Raw genomic sequence first — 17,898 nt, forward strand, 5'->3', positions numbered from 1 at the left:
GTGCAGTGCTTTCTAAGGACAGCTACTTGCCACAAGATGGTGTCACTCATTGCTCATGCTGAATTGTTCCAAGAAACATATATAATGTCAAAGGAAAATATTAAACTGCATCTGTTAGCTGTCTACCTTACAGACTTTTTCACTGAACGTGCTTCTGATTTTGTTCTGGTTTCATCAGTAGTCAGTACAAGCCTCTTGTGATTCAGCTTCTGTACTTGCTGCAAGGTTGTACTACACTTGCCTTAACCACACCACAAATGACAAAACGGTGCAATTTGCAGGTTTTTAAATCCAGATCAATCGATGAGGGAAGGAAAGTACTATCTCTTTGTTCGTTTCAGAAAAAAAGAAAGAAAGTACTATCTCTTTCCTCTTTCAGGTACTTCCAGAATACGCCCTATAAACAATGGGCACATCCACATTGCCAACGTCAAGATATAAGATTTCTGCTCTGAAACCAAATTTCATTTTTATTATGAAGGCACAAGGGATTTGATAGGGGTATATTCCTGCCCCGCTACGTCACCACAAGAATCTTGAATAATTTAGTCTGTAGCTTACACTGAGGTGATGAGGTCTTGTGTGCCAACCTTGCATTTGCCCAACGCAAGATGGAGACTATTATATCAAAATTGTTTGTATGGTTTTCATAGATGTGGTCCTGGGTTTCAAGTGGACAGGAGCTCCCTTGCTGCCAAGGCTCCAGTGACATGGATGATTGTGAGTGGAAGAAAAATGCGAGGCGGTTACTGTCTGTGGTCTAATTTAATTGTGTGATGTTGTCTCAATGCTTAGGATATGGACAAGGACATGTTTTGTTTAATCGCAGTACCATTATTGCGTCTAAGTTCGACGAATCATTGCACTGGATTGTGTTCTTACTACAGCTCCAAAATTTCCCCCTTGAATTTGGATAGCATGAAGACTGAGTTCAGTCTGAAGTCTGAACATGTGGAGCTGAGGTAGACAACAGGTTTCATAGAAACAGGAGATGATAAATTCAGATCAACGTAAAGTGCAGTGCAAGTTAATGCAAAGCATTCACGCCGAAAGATTCAATAAGTAACCTGCATGAAGGTGCATAGTTTAGCAGGCACTGAAATGATCAAGACTGAAGAGTCAAAGATATCACTGTCACTTGGTTCTTTTTAACTGCATACAAGTTGCGAAGTATCCCTACTTTGGGATTGGCAATATAAGAACAGGCAACTAGTCCGAAAGTTTAAAGCTTACGCCAAATGTGCTGAGATTGCATACAATTTGTCAGAATCTAAATTAGATCTACGCAACCTCCTGCAAATCATACATAGGAAAGCATTGTTTATATACAATTTGTCAGAATCTAAATTAGATCTACGTAACCTCCTGCAGATCATAAAAAGGAAAGCATCGTTTATTTGTCAACTACTTACACCAAAGAATTAGTTAAAACACAAGCAAATAACATATTTTGCACTGATATCTAGAAGAGGACACTCGAAATAAAACAGGTCAATTGCTAGCATGTTACAGTGGCTTATTTATCATATCACAAGGAAAAGAGTACTGATAGGTCAACAACCTCCAAGTGGAATTATACAAGAGGTGGAGCCACTGAAAGCTGCGAAAATATTTATCAATTTTTTTGTGCAATGATCTCGAATGATTATTATCAGAATTTGTATAATTACATGCAATTTCCCTACTAGTCACCAATCAATAGACATGACTGTCTTCCATATTTTTGGACTATTAAATTACATGCACCGACCAATTCAATCCAAAAGGTTAACTTAATGGAGAACATGACCAATTCACTTTATATTTCAATGCTCCCTTCACATGGGGCTTCCTCAAATCTCCAATGTCGAATATGAACGAGCAACAGTTGATATCATATTGAGTTGTATGCACCGGCCAATTCAATCGAAAACCTTAAGCTGATGGAGAAGATGGCTACTTCACTTCATATTTCAACATGGACGAGATCACCGATGCAGTTTGCTTTGCTTGCTTTGGTTGTCTTATCTTTGTCCCGGTTTGCTGTGCTGCTGCAGCCTCGGCTGTAAATTGTATTTTATCTAAAAGCTATGTTTCCTGTCTTAATTGAAAGAGAGAGCTCCTGGTATTTTACTTCAAAAAGACAGAACTCAATGACAAATTTGAGAAGACGATAAGAAGGGAATTGGAGTTAGGCATATGGAAAAAATTGCTGGTTTAGAGTGATAACTACCATTGCATCCATCACAATACAACAAAGGAATTGCTATCTTAGTACAGTATCCAGTGTGTCCAAGACACAGGACTGATGGATTTGGAGTAAGATATGTGATATGTCTGGGACGGAGCAATATAAAAGACATACTGCCGTCTGAATAGTACTGCACTACTGCTTGTGTGCATCTTCCATGACAATTTTACCATCACCATCCACACAGTTTCACAATTGAATAAGTAAATTAGTGGAGTTGTAAGCATTCCAGAAAGCAAAAAATTGTCCAGCTTGCTGAATTTGTGCTTATGACAGGAACCAATCAGCCTGCAGTTACCTTTTGCAAACACTGAAAGAGTCCAGCTGTGTGGCCTTTCATGGAAAACAAGAGTTGTTTGAAAACTTCAAACGCACACATTCGCGTTTGCCACGCGCACTTGCACAGTTGCATTTGCATAGCAACTAGAAGCATAATGCTATTTTTCTTCGAGATGTCCAATGCGCGCTCTTGTGTCTCCAAAATTATTCAGAAGAAAGCAGAAAATTTGAAGCTTGCAAGTCACACCTCTGAATAGTGCATTGTATTTTAATTTAAATTCTGGGGTCTGCACATACCAATAATCAGCAAGAATACATAGAGAATCAACTAAAATACGCATCACAGTTTTCAGGATGAACATCTGTCGACCGCTGATAGATCGAAGTGAGCTCATCCGACCTGTCAGCAAGAACTAAACAAAGAGCAATCGCTGAAGGCAGCAGCAGTATAAGCATTTGCAGTGCAGGGCAGGGATGGGTGTCCCCACATCAGGCTACATGCACCTGTGATGGTGTCATTTGGATCCCAATCATTTGAGATTTAGTATGGATCCAAGCAACAAGTAACATAGGCGTACCAACTAACGAGTAGTGGCCGTTCCTGTCGCCCTCCAACCAAACTCTTAATCCCTGTACCGAAATGCTGTGACAGCCGCCCTTCTCCGGCTCCCATCCAATAGGGGCGGCAATTCCACCATTAAACTGCTTCGGCATTACTGTCGCAATGTTTCCCAGCAACCGTGATGTCTCAAAGAGAGATGTAAATATACAATTGTCACCAAACCAAGAAGGGTTGAATGAACCGAGTCATATCGCAATGCTCCATATTATAAGAAAGAAGGGAGTTCAAAGCTTGAGATTCCGTTACAAAATAGATAGGTTGAGTATCAGAACATTCGTAGTAAAATTGGAACTGAATCATTACGGGAACTGAATCATAATGAGAACACTCAGGAAATTCCAGCAACGATTTAATTTTGCCTGTGAAAAATGCCTTTTTTTCACTAGATTCTTGTAAGACCCTATTTGGATCATTAGCTCCTAATAGTTAGCTAGCTAATAGGTTACAACTAATATTAGCTGCTATTAGCTAGTTTAGTCAACCAGTGAAATAGTTGTTAGTTAGATATTCAGCTAACAATTATTAGCTAAACTATTAGTTAGACCTATTTGGATCCAAAAGGAGCTAATAATTAGCAGCTAGCTTTTTTTTTAAGGAAACAGAAGAGGTAACCCCTACTTATTAATATTATTAATTAAAAGAAGACAAAGATGTGTCCAAGCACAAAATTCAAGAAAAAAGGACAAAAAGAATATAAAGAAGATCACAATTGGCGCTCTAGCCATTCTTCTATAAGAGAGAAATATTTTTTCTTCGCTCTATGGATAACCAGATATAACTCTTTTTTGAAAAAGGCCCGGCAATTTGATATGGATGGCAGAATTCCTTGAAGATATTGTCATTCCTTGAGACCCAAATGCTCCAGCTCATTAGTATGATGATTTCCATGTAGAAGTGGACTCCCAACTGTTGTTTGAAGTGTTCCAGAGTAATAAAGAGTTCATCATCGGTGTCAATGCGAAGATTAAGATTGAACCAGCAAGCTTGCCCGAAGTCACACTTGAAGAATAGGTGTTCTAGGGTTACCTCTGTAGGTTGGGTGCAGGGGAGATCCATGTTCTTCCTTCGGAGAAGTTCTCTTTGTGCCGAGTTGGTCCTTTAAGAGTAGCCATAAGAAGACTTTATGTTTGTATTGACATGATGACCTCCACATCCATTTGAATGCGGGGTGTACCTGTGTGTGACCAATTAGAACTTTGTAAGCCTTTGTCGATTTATACATGCGAGAGTTCCAAATATGTTTCATACTATTAGCTCCTTGGATCCAAACATGGCCTAAGTAACACTATGTTTCATACTCTGCTTCAGAATGGTTTATCTAGTCATCTAAAACAACAGACAAGAAGTTGGAGCTGAACATTCAAATTCAGCCAATCAAGCTTGCCTTATGTTAAGAGAACTTTCCCGAGGTCCTTTTGTTAATTGCAACGGGTGCAGAATCTCGAGAGATATGCTTTGGTGTACTTCACAGAGCCATATGCCACCAAAATGTAGGGAATATGTCAGTTCCACGAGGGTAGAACCCTAAAATAACCCACCAATGCATAAACAAGGCCACTGATCCCTGCTCCGTCCTCATTAACCTCCAATCAATTCATGAAACCCTAGATTAAGCTCCACAAATCAAAGCAAGGCCTAACTAAGACGCAAACGCCAAGCGGATCCACTCCCACCTGTTGTTATTGCCTTTGCACGTCCATGCACATCTCCTCATCTTGTTGCAAGATTGCATGCATGAAGCCCATGAGCTGTCACGAGCAGGAGCACCCGGAGCTCGCCGCCACAACGACCAACAGCGGCTTCGACTGGCTTGAGGATTCCATCTCCTTCCTCACCGCGGATGTTGACATCACCGACGGCGGCGGCTACGGGTGGTGGTCCAATCCCACGGCGGCGCAGCAAGATGATATTGGCAGCGTCGTGGCGCAGACGCTCTCGCCCCCGGCGCCGCTGCTGACGACGGCCAGTCCGCCCCTGGCGCACACCTCATCAAGCATTGCGTCACCGGCCGTGTCGTCGCCGTCGGAGCCTTCGTCCAAGAAGCGCAAGTCCCCGGCGCACAGGGCGTCCGCCCACAGTGGCAGCAACCAGCGTCGCCGCGCTGACAAGGACAGGCCAGCAGGTGCCGGTGGCGGCAGCGGCAGCAAGAAGGGCGGCTCCAAGGGCGGGGGAGCGGGATCCGACCGCGACACGAGGTGGGCGGAGCAGCTTCTGAACCCGTGCGCGGCCGCCGTCGAGGCCGGCAACCTGTCACGCGTGCAGCACCTGTTCTACGTGCTCGGCGAGCTCGCCTCCTTCTCCGGCGACGCCAACCACCGGCTGGCCGCGCACGGGCTGCACGCGCTCGCCCGTAGGCTCCCCGCCGCCGTCGGGCCGGCGGCCGCAGCGACCGTGCGGGTGCCGCCATGCGAGTGCCCCACGCCGGCGTTCGCGGGCGCGGAGCCGCGGCTGTTCCGCGCGTCGCTCATCAGGTTCCACGAGGTGAGCCCGTGGTTCGCGCTCCCGAACGCGCTGGCCAACGCCGCCATCGCGCAGGCCGCGTCGCGCGGCGGCCCCGCGGAGCCCCGGGCGCTGCACGTTGTCGACCTCGGCGTCTCGCACGGCGTGCAGTGGCCGACGCTGCTGGAGTCGCTGACCCGGCTGCCCGGCGGCCGCGCGCCGCCCTCCGTCCGCCTCACCGTGGCGGGCCCCGCGGCCACCCCGCCGGCGCCCTTCTCGGCGTCGCCTCCGGGGTACGACTTCTCGCCGCACCTCCTCCGGTACGCCAAGTCCATCAACTTGCAGCTCGCCATCAGCCGCGCGGCCTCCCTGGACTCCGTGCAACATGGGTTCACCTCCCCATCGGGCGGTGGCGAGGCCCTCGTCGTGTGTCTCCAGTTCCGGCTCGGCCACGCCGGCGCCGACGAGCGGACAGAGATCCTAAGGAAGGTCCGAGGCCTCAACCCGGAGCTGGTGGTGGTCTCGGAGCTCGACGGCGGCGGCGACGGCACCGCGGCGGGCGAGTTCACGGCGAGGCTGGAGCTGCTGTGGCGGTTCCTGGAGTCGACGTCCGCGGCGTTCAAGGGGAGGGACGGGGAGGAGAGGCGCCTGCTGGAGGCCGAGGCCGGCACGTCCGTCGCGTCGGAGGCGGCGGGAGCAGGGAGGGAGGCGTGGCGTGAGCGCATGGCGGCCGCCGGGTTCGAGGAGGCGGCGTTCGGAGACGAGGCGGTGGAGTCGGCCAAGTCGCTGCTGAGGAAGTACGACGGCGGCTGGGAGATGTCGGCGTCGGGGGCGGCCGGCGCGGTGGCGCTGCGGTGGAAGGGGCAGCCGGTGTCGTTCTGCTCGCTGTGGCGGCCGGCGTGCAGTGGCTGAGCCCGTGGAGCCGGTCCACGCGTCCGTCCATGATCATGGCGGATGATCTGGGCCGTGCACTGCGAGTCGATGGAAAATTGAATTGACAGGTGATGCACCCCAGGTGGCCAAGGTCCCAGGAGCTAGCCGACGCATCTTGGACACGCCTTGCCGCCGGTGCAGGGAAGTGTGTAGCCTTTTTCCCCCTCCCTCTTGTTTTCGAAGAAGAAAGCTACTGCAGTTGTCAGTGGCCATTTTTGTACAGATCGATCGATACGATTCCTTTGTTGAGTTCTCTGCCCCATGCATGCATGCTTGCTTGATTTTAATTTCCAAGTATCAGCAGCCTACCAACATGCATGTACGCTCCAAGTAAACAAACGTGCTAAGCAGGTACCATGTACCCCAAATCAAGAGCATGTACTAGCGTTGCTTCGTGTGATCAGGGAGAATCGAATCAATTGGCAGCTCAATAGGTGGTTAGTTAATACAGCCTGTTCGGGAGGCCATATCGTATCGTTGATTATTTACTGCTGGCTGGTTTGGTGTGAGAGAAAAACACTGTTCCCGGCTAGAAATTTACGATTGTTTACGAGCAAGCGAACATGCTTTATACGGAACATCTAACTGCAGTGCCACAGTCAGGAATCTCACGTGTTATACGTGGAGATGAAAATACTTGCATTGGGTAGCGACTAGTGAGATTCAACATCGTTCAGATAAAATTTGATTTGTTTGGAATATTCAAAATCTGCCAACTTGACATATACTACCTCGGTCCCCAAAAGATGTAATTCTAGGTTTGATTCAAGTCAAATTATCTTAAATTTAATCAAATTTAAAGAAAATAGTATCAGCATTTAGAGCTCTGAATAACTGTACTGTGAAAATTTATTTCATAACTTAAGATGGCTTGACTTAACACTGTCTACAATTTCATATTTTTTTTGGAGAAAACTCTAATATGATCCCCGTATACCACTTAGGCAGTGTTTGGTTCGCTCTACAGTAACGCAAACGGAAAATAATATTAGTTCAAATCGAATGGCTTGCGGTAACATCCGTAGCTTTTAATCCATTAAATTTGCGTTACCAACGCTTCGACCAAATAGCACGTTAAAACATGATGAGTAGAGGGTATGTTAATGCATACTGCATCTGACATAAAATGGTAAGCATATTTTGTACCTAAGTAACTATTATTCAAATTACACGCAAGTCTAGGATATAAAACTTGCATTCCAAATGTCTCTACGATGATATTGTTTCTTTAGAAAATGACAACATATTATAAGAAAAATTAAGAGCTAAATATTCATGAGTTTCCCTGATCAAAACATGTTTATCATTTCAGGATGAGGGAACTCAATATTCGACTGCAGGTGCAAAGTAGCTGAAGTTTCCACTGCAATGTACATGTCCTAGTACTCTAGTAATCTAATAGGAGTACTTGGGTCATATTTAGACCCTCCGAGCTAATAGTTACTAGCTGCTAAAATTAGCTCTAATGAACGCAAACACCCTAGCCAATAACCAAATTAATAGCTCAAAATGATCTCTTTAGCTAATAAAAAAATCATTAGCTAGCTCTTAATTGCAAATTATTACTAATTATTAGCTGGAGGATCCAAACAAGTTTCAGCTAATAGCCTAGCTAGTAAAAGGTGATTAGCTGGCTTCTTTTAGCTAGCAACTAACAATAGCTGCTAGTAAAAAGTAATTAGCTAGCTTCTTTTAGCAATTACTCTCTCCGTCCCCAAATAAATCAATTCCTAAAATCTGTGCCGGTCAAACTTTTAAAGTTTTACTAACTTTATAGAAAAGAGTAACATCTATGTCATAAAATGAGCATCTTATGAAAATATATTATATGGTAAATCTAATGATACTAATTTGATACCATAAATCTAAACGCTTTTTTTAAGAAATTCGGTCAAAGTTTAAAAAGTTTGACTTAAAACAACTCTAGGAATTTATTTATTTAGGGACAGAGGGAGTAACTGCTAGTAAAAAGTAATTAAATGGCTTATTTTAGCTAGCAACTAACAATTAGCTGCTAGTAAAAAGTAATTATTAGCTGGCTTCATTTAGCTAGCAGCTAACAATTAGTTGCTAATAAAAAATAATTAGCTGGCTTATTTTAGCTAGCAGCTAACAAGTAGTTGCTAGGAAAAAGTAATTATTAGGTACCTTCTTTTAGATACTCCCTCCGTCTAAAAAATGCAATTCTAGCTTTAGGTTCAAAGCTAGGATTGTGTTTTTTTAATGGAGGGAGTAGCAGCTAACAATTGGCTACTAGTAAAAAGTAATTAGCTAGTTTCTTTTAGCTAGCAGCTAACAATTAGCTGCCTGGATCTAACAGGCTCTTGATAGGTCTATTAGAGGACGTCTTTTTTTTCAATCTCGGTCCGGCAGAGGACGTTGGGTAGACGTGAGCATCGACTCCATGCCTCACCTCACGGCCACTCGCCAGGGTGATATAGGGAACAAAAGCTATGAAGGGGTGGAAGAGTCGGCACTATGTTTTTCATGTTCTTTTTAGTTCAATGTTTTAATTGTTTCAATCCTGCTTGTGGATAAAAATCTTGGTGCCATCATAACTAATACTAAAAATTATATGACGTTTCGGCTTTTCTCGACATATAGTTTTTACTATGCACTTAGATACATAGCATAACCAATATATCTAGAAAAGCCAAAACGTCTTATAATTTGGAACGGAGGAAGTAACTTGCAATACTGATAAAACAATTTTTGCCCTCTTGAGATGAATGCTAATTTTACTAAGAACATGCAGACCCAGATACCATTGTAGCAGTGAGCAAGAACAAAATACACTACTAGCACAGTTGCTTTCCTTCCCTATAGCAACGTTCTTGCAGGCAGAAACTTATGCTGCTGCTGTACTGCACATCTCGTGGTTAAATAGGTGGGTGGGAGTCAATAAGATCATACCAATACAACACTAATCTCTTCAAAACATGATTCTCCAGACTAGTGGATGTGGAAAAGGATACTAGTCTAACCAACGACGATGAATGGTTAGCCCATGTTCAGCTGATCAATGGTCATCCGAGGACGCTTTGCAGCAGCAGCTGCCACAGCATTGAGTTGGAATGAAACCCTCTGACCATGCTGGGGAGTGTGCTGTTGCTCGTTATTTCTCTGATCCTGCGAGAAGGTTGGATTAGAATTTGCTGGGTTTGGCGTCAGACTTGGGTTTGATTCTTCATTCTCATCCTCTGTTTCCTCAAATTGAGGTGGCGGCTTCAACGGAGGTAGGAGTTGGTAGTTCTGGGCCAACAGTGTATCCTGCTCAGGTGGGAGGGGAATTGAGCCAGGAGGAGCAATTGATTTGGGCAGAGGTATTCTGTTCCGGCTCCGGGCCAGCTCAAGGAGAACCTACCAAGAAGAGGAAATAACTTGTTAAGCCTAAAACACTGCTATGCACTCGTTCTCTACAGAGAAGATTAGATCAACTTTTCAAGAATCCAATGAAATAACAAGAGCTTCCTACTAACCTCTAGATTCAAAATGTTAAGTAGCCCATAACCAGAGAAGACACACCAAAACATGAGTTCCAGTGTTTCACCACAACTCTCATACACTTTTAGTTGTGCTAAGAAGACAACATCCAACAACTATATTTATAAATGGCTTTCTTTGCAGTAGGGAGTCTAGGAACATAAAAAGGCAATATGAGATCCCTGTAGACTAAGCATGATCTATCAGCATCACATCTTCTTATTTCAAGGTGAATGCACATACTTAATACCATAACATGCTTGTACAACTAACATACTGTGGCATTGGGATTCTCATCTCAAGACAAAGAGGTAATGAATGACTTGTGAATTGTGGTAGCCCACATGGAAAATCTGAAGATCAACCATCGTGCTCCGGATTTTCTAGTCGGATGATTTGAAGATGCCTAACAATGACTTGATTTTCTAGTCCGAGTAGAAGTTCTTTATAAAAATATAAAAGTTCTGTAGTCATGTTGGTTAAATTTGATGGCAAAAAGATGGTTTTGGTTGCTGGGTTCAGCTGTTGGTTGATGTTTTCTACTTTTCTTTCTTTGCATCTGACGAGAACTCTTCCAAATATAGAGACTATTCCCTAAAGGTCAAAGTTGTCTCTAACAGAAAGAGTCTTGCAATCCACCATGAATAAAAGAGCAAATTTAGAGATTGTTCACTAAAAGGTCAAGTTGTCACTGTATAATCCATCACAAGAAAAAGTGATATTGCAGATCAATATGATCTACTAATGAAACACAAGCGAAGAGTATTATCTGTTGTATTATATTAAATAACCTCAGCAAATTATAATAAAAAAAATAAAATGTTTTTTGAAACAAAGCTTCACAAGCCAAATCTAAATATACAGCCAAAAAATTAAATTGTTGGCTACAAACGTCCCGAAACAGTGCTTTGTGACTGGAAAGATTATTCATTATGAGCTAAGCAAGAAAGATATAAATTTACTCTTTTCAAATGTTAATTGGCACTTCCCAAGCTTCCTTAGGTAAGCGATGTATTATTTTCTGGGCGAGCAAGTACATATTATAATTTTTTTGTGCAGAGTCCAAGGGATCAACTGAGATCATGTTACTTGTATTTAGTAATACCACATTTAAAGAAACCTCTTATCAACATATTAAGGATGTCTCTCATAAGGCAACAAATATCCTTAGTGATGCCGCTGATGCCTCATAACAAGAAAGGAGAAATCAATTGTGTTGGAAAATTGTAATCTTCCAGAAATGCATCTTAAAACTCAGTGCTAGGTGTAGTCGGAAGCACCCAAACACTTTTTTCATATCCATAACACCACTTTATCACTGAATGGTCAGATGGAACACTTGATTATGTGGTTCTGCTCAAAGGTCGGTCCGTACTTCGTATGAACTTGTCAACAGATCAAATATTATAGCAGATCTAATAGGAATTGGTGAGTCAGTGTGTTTTCATCAAAGAATCTGGACAAAAAGTACCAATAGCCTTGTCATAGGTAGATGCATACAATGAAGATTTTGACACACAAGAAACAAATACGATGCAGAAGTACAAATGCAACCAAAGGAGAAAGCAAATTAGTCCAGTGCAGTTCTAGTATTCTGTCAAGTACTAGTCTTTGATGGCGTTTAAGAATGTGGAGGAATCATTAAAAGATAGATGATTTAAATTTAGCTATAAATTATGGTCTTCCTGTATCAAGGTACAATGCAACAACCATAGTGTTATGCTACAGAGAGTTCACCTTTGATTAAGAACAGAGGGAAATATGAAATAAAAACAAAACACAATACCCTAATGCAACAGAGAATTCAATCCTACAAGTATCAATCGGGCATCATCTACATATAATCATCTATAACTTCAAAATGCAACTGGGTGGGTACCTTCAAAATTTATTAGGCATAGGCAATCCATCTTAAGCTGAACCATTTAAAGCTTATGTAGCAAGGGATGCAATAGCTGTAATTTTCCCATTTGAAAGGCAGTTACATTTCGAACGGGGCAATCTTCGCCCTATATCTGTACTTTGTCGGTGATGCAATGAGATTTTCAACTTTCCAAAAAAAAGAAAAGAAAAAGAAAGGTAGTTCCTAGACATTATGATCCTAGTGTAAGGCCAAAGTTTTATTAATAGTTAAAATTGATAATAGGCATGTAGTAGGAAGTAAAAAGATCACCATATTCTGCAAGGCAGCACAGGGATGACAAATACCATTTTAGAATAGATGAAGATGCAGCTTTAGAAACTTCATTACCTCATTTGTAGAAGAATTTATTACAACACATGAATTTTTGTACTAGTAGTTTAGAATTCTGAATCGTCTCTTACCGGTTATGTTTTGGATTATGATGTTATCGTCTCCGATCTATGTGGCTTTTAGGATTGAACCTATTTCTGAACATATCTGAACCTATGCTGTAAGTCGACATTTCCATATCTCTTTCAATGGAATTGAGCGGGGACGAGTTAACAAATTTAAAAGACATAATTTCACCGAGACTACATAGAATAGATACTACTTCAAGACTAGAGAGATGCCAGGAAAACTCTTATGAGTATTATTAAGAAACAATGGAAGAAATCCCAAGTTCTCGGCCAACAAATCCAGCAAAACCAAAACTAATTCAAAATCAAGTTTCAACTACACGGGCAACACAATAACTAGGGTTGGTGGATTCGACCGTGTAACACCAGCCGACGGAGAAAACAACGATGTTGGCGGGATATAAGAAAGTAATTCTAGAAGCCAACTGATTTGCCGAAATTGAAGAACAAAAAGGTAGGATTTTGGGTGGGATTGGTACCTCGCGCGGCGGCGGCTGGGAGAAGGAGAAATTGACCTTGGCCTGGATGGCGAGGCGGACGTCGTCGGCGTCGATCTGGGCCTTCCCGGCGTGGTCGGCGTAGACCTGGGCGTCCCCGAGCACGTCTCCGACGTATCGGTAGGCCAGGTCCAGGAACTGGTGCACTACGCGGGGCTCGTACTCGGCCTCGCCGAGACCCATCGAGCGCAGGAGCTCCCGCACCACCAGCGCGTCCCGGGGCTCGTCCGCGGCGGAGGCCCCCGCGGCTGCGGCAGCGGCGGCCGAAGGTGCCGATGGACGCGCGCCGCCGGCGTCCATGGTTGGAGCGCGGTTGTGCGTGGTGGCCTGGTGGGATTTCGCCGTTTCCTTTCGGGAGTGTGGCGTCACCGTGTCAGGGGCTCAGGGCAACCTGGTTCTGGATTCGGACATGGTTTGAAAATAGCTAAGTTAGAAATCTTACTGTCGTCGTCACCAATCGACGCTTTGGCCGAATGGTTAAGGCGTGTGCCTGCTAAGTATATGGGGTTTCCCCTCGAGAGTTCGAATCTCTCAGGCATCGCAATATTTTTATAATTTCGTATGCTAATTTAGCACTCCCATTTTTCTTTCCTTTTCTTTTTTTTTATTTTATCTGCTAATTCAGAACTTCCATTTACCTTTTGTTTTTATCATATTTCTTCTGGATTTTGTGAATTAGTTGAATCACCATCGTTCTAAAAGCCATCTGTTATGATTTGTACACGACTCCTCCGATCAGTTAGGTGCCATTTGCTGTTGGTTCGTGTGCGCGTGCGTTCATGGATGTCGTATTTTTATTATTTCATATTCTAATTTATCACTCCTATTTTCTCTTTTCCTTTTTATTGATTTATCTAGTACTCTAGAACTTCCATTTACCTTTTGTTTTTTTATCTTATTTCTTTTAGATTGATAATCAATTGAATCACCATCGTTCTAAAGCCATTTTTATGATTTGTACACAACTCCTCCGATTCGTTGGGGAGGCATCTGCTGCTGGTTATATTGTGTGTGTGATAGAAGTAAGTATACGCTTATGTTTATGAGCGTATGTGTCTATACTGGGTCTCGTAAAAAAAAAAAGACAAACAATCTTTGTTTGGGATAGGCACAACTTAAAGCAAGAAGACGCTTGCCTTCGTTTTGGGGACCAGGAGGGACACACCAAATTCATTTTAGATCTTCAATAGAATGATTCTACCTCTAATTTTTGTTGAAGGGATGAGATCATTATTGTTCTGTGTTTGGCAAGAGGGGCTAGGACAGAGAGATTCATCACCGCTTGGGATCCGTTAGAGAATGTCATCCTGATGAGGACATCACTCCTTAGGATGTACCCGCTAATCCTCCAACTGTTATGCAAGGACCAATGATTAGAGCTCGAATACAATGATTAAATCTAGATGTGAGCTCGTTCTTAAGCTATCCTTTTCAATTTTGAGAACAAATTGCTACCTAATGATGTTATCATTCTTAGGAACATTGTAGAGGATCACGAAATACTTGGAGAGAGGTGTGGAGGCAGAGGAGACCAACAAGGACGTCCAAGTCAAACAGGAGGCCAGTCCAACTCGAGTTCGAGTTTGCCTCAGCCTCCAGGAGCAGCTTGCAATAAAACGGACGCCAAAGATGCATGCAGAGTCCGTTTTGAGGATCCACCTATGCATGGAAAGATAATTTCATAAATTAACCAACGGTGTTGGTTTGACATCAAAATTACATCGGAGTCAACGGAAATCGTCGAAACAAGCCATCATCCAGAATTTGTCAGGGTGTTGTGTCACCGTCTTTTGGCTGCTGCGCCACCGTCTTTTAATCTACTTGGGCATGTATCGTCTTAGAGCCCATTAGGAGACGCATACAAGAGGTATGCATACCCCCAAAAACTTTATATTGAGTTTTCATGGCCAAACACTTCCATCAATCAATAAATCTAAGTGTATAAAAATTTTCATATATCTTAAAAAACTAGTACTTGATTAAGTCTATTTTGCCCCTCAACTCTTTGCTTTTGTCTAACTTTGGCACCTCAACTATCAAAATCGTTCAATTTCAACACTGAGACGGTTTTGAGTGGTTTTCATATGGCTCTGGGGTCAAAATTAAACAGTTTTGGTAGTTGAGGTGCCAAAGTTAGATGGTTTTGTAGTTGAGCGTAAAAATTAGAAAAAACAAGAGTTGAGGGGCTAAAAATAGACTTAATCCTATTATGGTTCGTGTGCGCGTGCGTTCATGGATGTCGTATTTTTATTATTTCATATTCTAATTTATCACTCCTATTTTCTCTTTTCCTTTTTATTGATTTATCTAGTACTCTAGAACTTCCATTTACCTTTTGTTTTTTATATTATTTCTTTTAGATTGATAATCAATTGAATCACCATCGTTCTAAAGCCATGTTTATGATTTGTACACGACTCCTCCGATTCGTTGGGGAGGCATCTGCTGCTGGTTATATTGTGTGTGTGATAGAAGTAAGTATACGCTTATGTTTATAAGCGTATGTGTCTATACTGGGTCTCACAAAAAAAAGACAAACAATCTTTGTTTGGGATAGGCACAACTTAAAGCAAGAAGACGCTTGCCTTTGTTTTGGGGACCAGGAGGGACACACCAAATTCGTTTTAGATCTTCAATAGAATGATTCTACCTCTAATTTTTGTTGAAGGGATGAGATCATTCTTGTTCTGTGTTTGACAAGAGGGGCTAGGACAGAGAGATTCATCACCGCTTGGGATCCGTTAGAGAATGTCATCCTGATGAGGACATCACTCCTTAGGATGTACCCGCTAATCCTCCAACTGTTATGCAAGGACCAATGATTAGAGCTCAAATACAATGATTAAATCTAGAGGTGAGCTCGTTCTTAAGCTATCCTTTTCAATTTTGAGAACAAATTGCTACCTAATGATGTTATCATTCTTAGGAACATTATAGAGGATCACGAAATACTTGGAGAGAGGTGTGGAGGCAGAGGAGACCAACAAGGACATCCAAGTCAAACAGGAGGCCAGTCCAACTCGAGTTCGAGTTTGCCTCAGCCTCCAGGAGCAGCTTGCAGTAAAACGGACGCCAAAGATGCATGCAGAGTCCGTTTTGAGGATCCACCTATGCATGGAAAGATAATTTCATAAATTAACCAATGGTGTTGGTTTGACATCAAAATTACATCAGAGTCAACGGAAATCGTTGAAACAAGCCATCATCTAGAATTTGTCAGGGTGTTGTGTCACCGTCTTTTGGCTGTTGCGCCACCGTCTTTTAATCTACTTGGGCATGTATCGTCTTAGAGCCCATTGGGAGACGCATCCAAGAGGTATACATACCCCCAAAAACTTTATATTGAGTTTTCATGGCCAAACACTTCCATCAATCAATAAATCTAAGTGTATAAAAATTTTCATATATCTTAAAAAACTAGTACTTGATTAAGTCTATTTTGCCCCTCAACTCTTTGCTTTTGTCTAACTTTGGCACCTCAACTATCAAAATCGTTCAATTTCAACACTGAGACGGTTTTGAGTGGTTTTCATATGGCTCTGGGGGTCAAAATTAAACAATTTTGGTAGTTGAGGTGCCAAAGTTAGATGGTTTTGTAGTTGAGCGTAAAAATTAGAAAAAACAAGAGTTGAGGGGCTAAAAATGGACTTAATCCTATTATGGAATTCCATACAACTTTGGTGTAGACCTTTCCATGAGATTCAGTACATAAGATATCATCATAAAATTGAATGCTTCTAAAACCGTCTATGAATTTAACAACACAACTGCATCATCAAACAACCTCCATATCTCCGAAACCATATGGCTATAAAGGTGATCTTTATGTCAAAAGAAAGGTACTAAAGTTTACTACTAAAATGTAGGTTTTATATAATTTTACATACATAAAAATAGCCTTAAATAGCATATAAACAATGACTGCAAGATCCAAAAAACATGACTTAATTAAGTGATTATAATCTAAACCTATTTACTAATGCATCAAATTAGGTAAACCCTAATATTGATTCTCTTAAAAAAAGCAGGGGAAGGTGAGATCTTACCGCAAACAATGAGTATGACGAAGAGCCGCAACGATTGATCTCTTATTATCCTTCTCTCTCATGACAATCCTAGTCGTACACTTCCTGCCATCTTGATCTTTGCCCAATGTAATGTCACTGTCACGGACAATAATGGAAGCATGGAATAGAGGGCAAATAAAAGTGGAGAAGATTCTAACCCATTTCGAAAGAGGAACGAACACGACGACAAACAAACAATGAAGCCCTTATTTCTCTCCTCCTCTCTTCTCTGTTCTCGGCCCTCTTTTGTTTTCTCCTATGCGTTTAAGGGGTGGTGACTCAAGGGGTGAAGGGAATTAGGTTTTGTGAGAGGGGGTGAGAAGGACATGCCAAAAGAAACAAACAAAACACGGAGATGGTTACTGTAGCACAACTACCACGTTACTTTACCCCCTTTTCTCTATTAAATTTTGTGAATTTTATATCTTCATCATCCCAACTCCAAACAATATGTATGATAGTCAAATAGAATGTGTTCTATGAGTTTTTACGCATCTATGATATCTAATCATCCATCTGAGCATCGGTTAAAAGGTCATTTTTGCCACTCATTAAAACTCTCGTTGAACCTTTTAGCACTTTGTGCTTCCTAATACATAAAACATTTTTTGGGTGTTACACCATGTCCTCTCTCGGCTATATAAGGTGGGATGGTAGAATCCCCTTAAGAGAGTGAACAACGACACAATAGGGCAAAAATCACACAACAATTGTGTACCCCCTACTGAAACTCCCAAGCACTTGGGACATAGCACTACGAGAACCACCCATCCATTGGATGTAGGAAGAGTGCAGAACCAACATAAACTTCTAAGTCATGTGTGGTACCCCATCGAAGCCTAATCCTCCACAGTAAATTCTAATAGTCGGTGGTGCAAAACACTGACTAGTAGTATTTTGCAGTATAGGATAGAGTTGGAGTTAGATTCTTGTAACCATTTCTCCTCATAAATATTGTGGAGGGTTGTTGTTGTTGTAACTATGATGATGACATGTTTGTGAGAGGAAGGTGGCGCCTTGCTAGGA

At 42.3% G+C, this 17,898-nt stretch overlaps 2 protein-coding genes and 1 non-coding gene across 3 annotated transcripts; 2 read left to right on the forward strand and 1 right to left on the reverse strand.

Moving 5' to 3' along the window:
- The first annotated feature begins 4,829 nt into the window (after window positions 1-4,829).
- On the forward strand, window positions 4,830-6,687 carry LOC136542200 (protein NODULATION SIGNALING PATHWAY 1-like). The gene has a single exon (XM_066534530.1). The coding sequence runs from the start codon at window positions 4,830-4,832 to the stop codon at window positions 6,480-6,482; it is 1,653 nt and encodes a 550-aa protein (XP_066390627.1). The 3' UTR covers window positions 6,483-6,687.
- Window positions 6,688-9,188: 2,501 nt separating this feature from the next.
- Window positions 9,189-13,192, reverse strand: LOC136494822 (transcription initiation factor TFIID subunit 9-like). The gene is made up of 2 exons (XM_066491002.1): window positions 12,788-13,192; window positions 9,189-9,863 (listed from the first exon to the last, which is right to left on the reverse strand). Exons 1-2 carry the CDS (start codon window positions 13,103-13,105, stop codon window positions 9,504-9,506), a joined length of 678 nt encoding a protein of 225 aa, XP_066347099.1. The 5' UTR covers window positions 13,106-13,192; the 3' UTR covers window positions 9,189-9,503.
- A 72-nt stretch (window positions 13,193-13,264) lies between these two features.
- TRNAS-GCU (transfer RNA serine (anticodon GCU)) lies at window positions 13,265-13,346 on the forward strand. The gene has a single exon. It is a non-coding gene; the product is annotated as a tRNA-Ser (tRNA).
- Window positions 13,347-17,898: the final 4,552 nt, after the last annotated feature.

The sequence above is a fragment of the Miscanthus floridulus genome, chromosome 1, assembly GCF_019320115.1.
Source record: "Miscanthus floridulus cultivar M001 chromosome 1, ASM1932011v1, whole genome shotgun sequence".
Lineage (NCBI taxonomy): Eukaryota > Viridiplantae > Streptophyta > Magnoliopsida > Poales > Poaceae > Miscanthus > Miscanthus floridulus.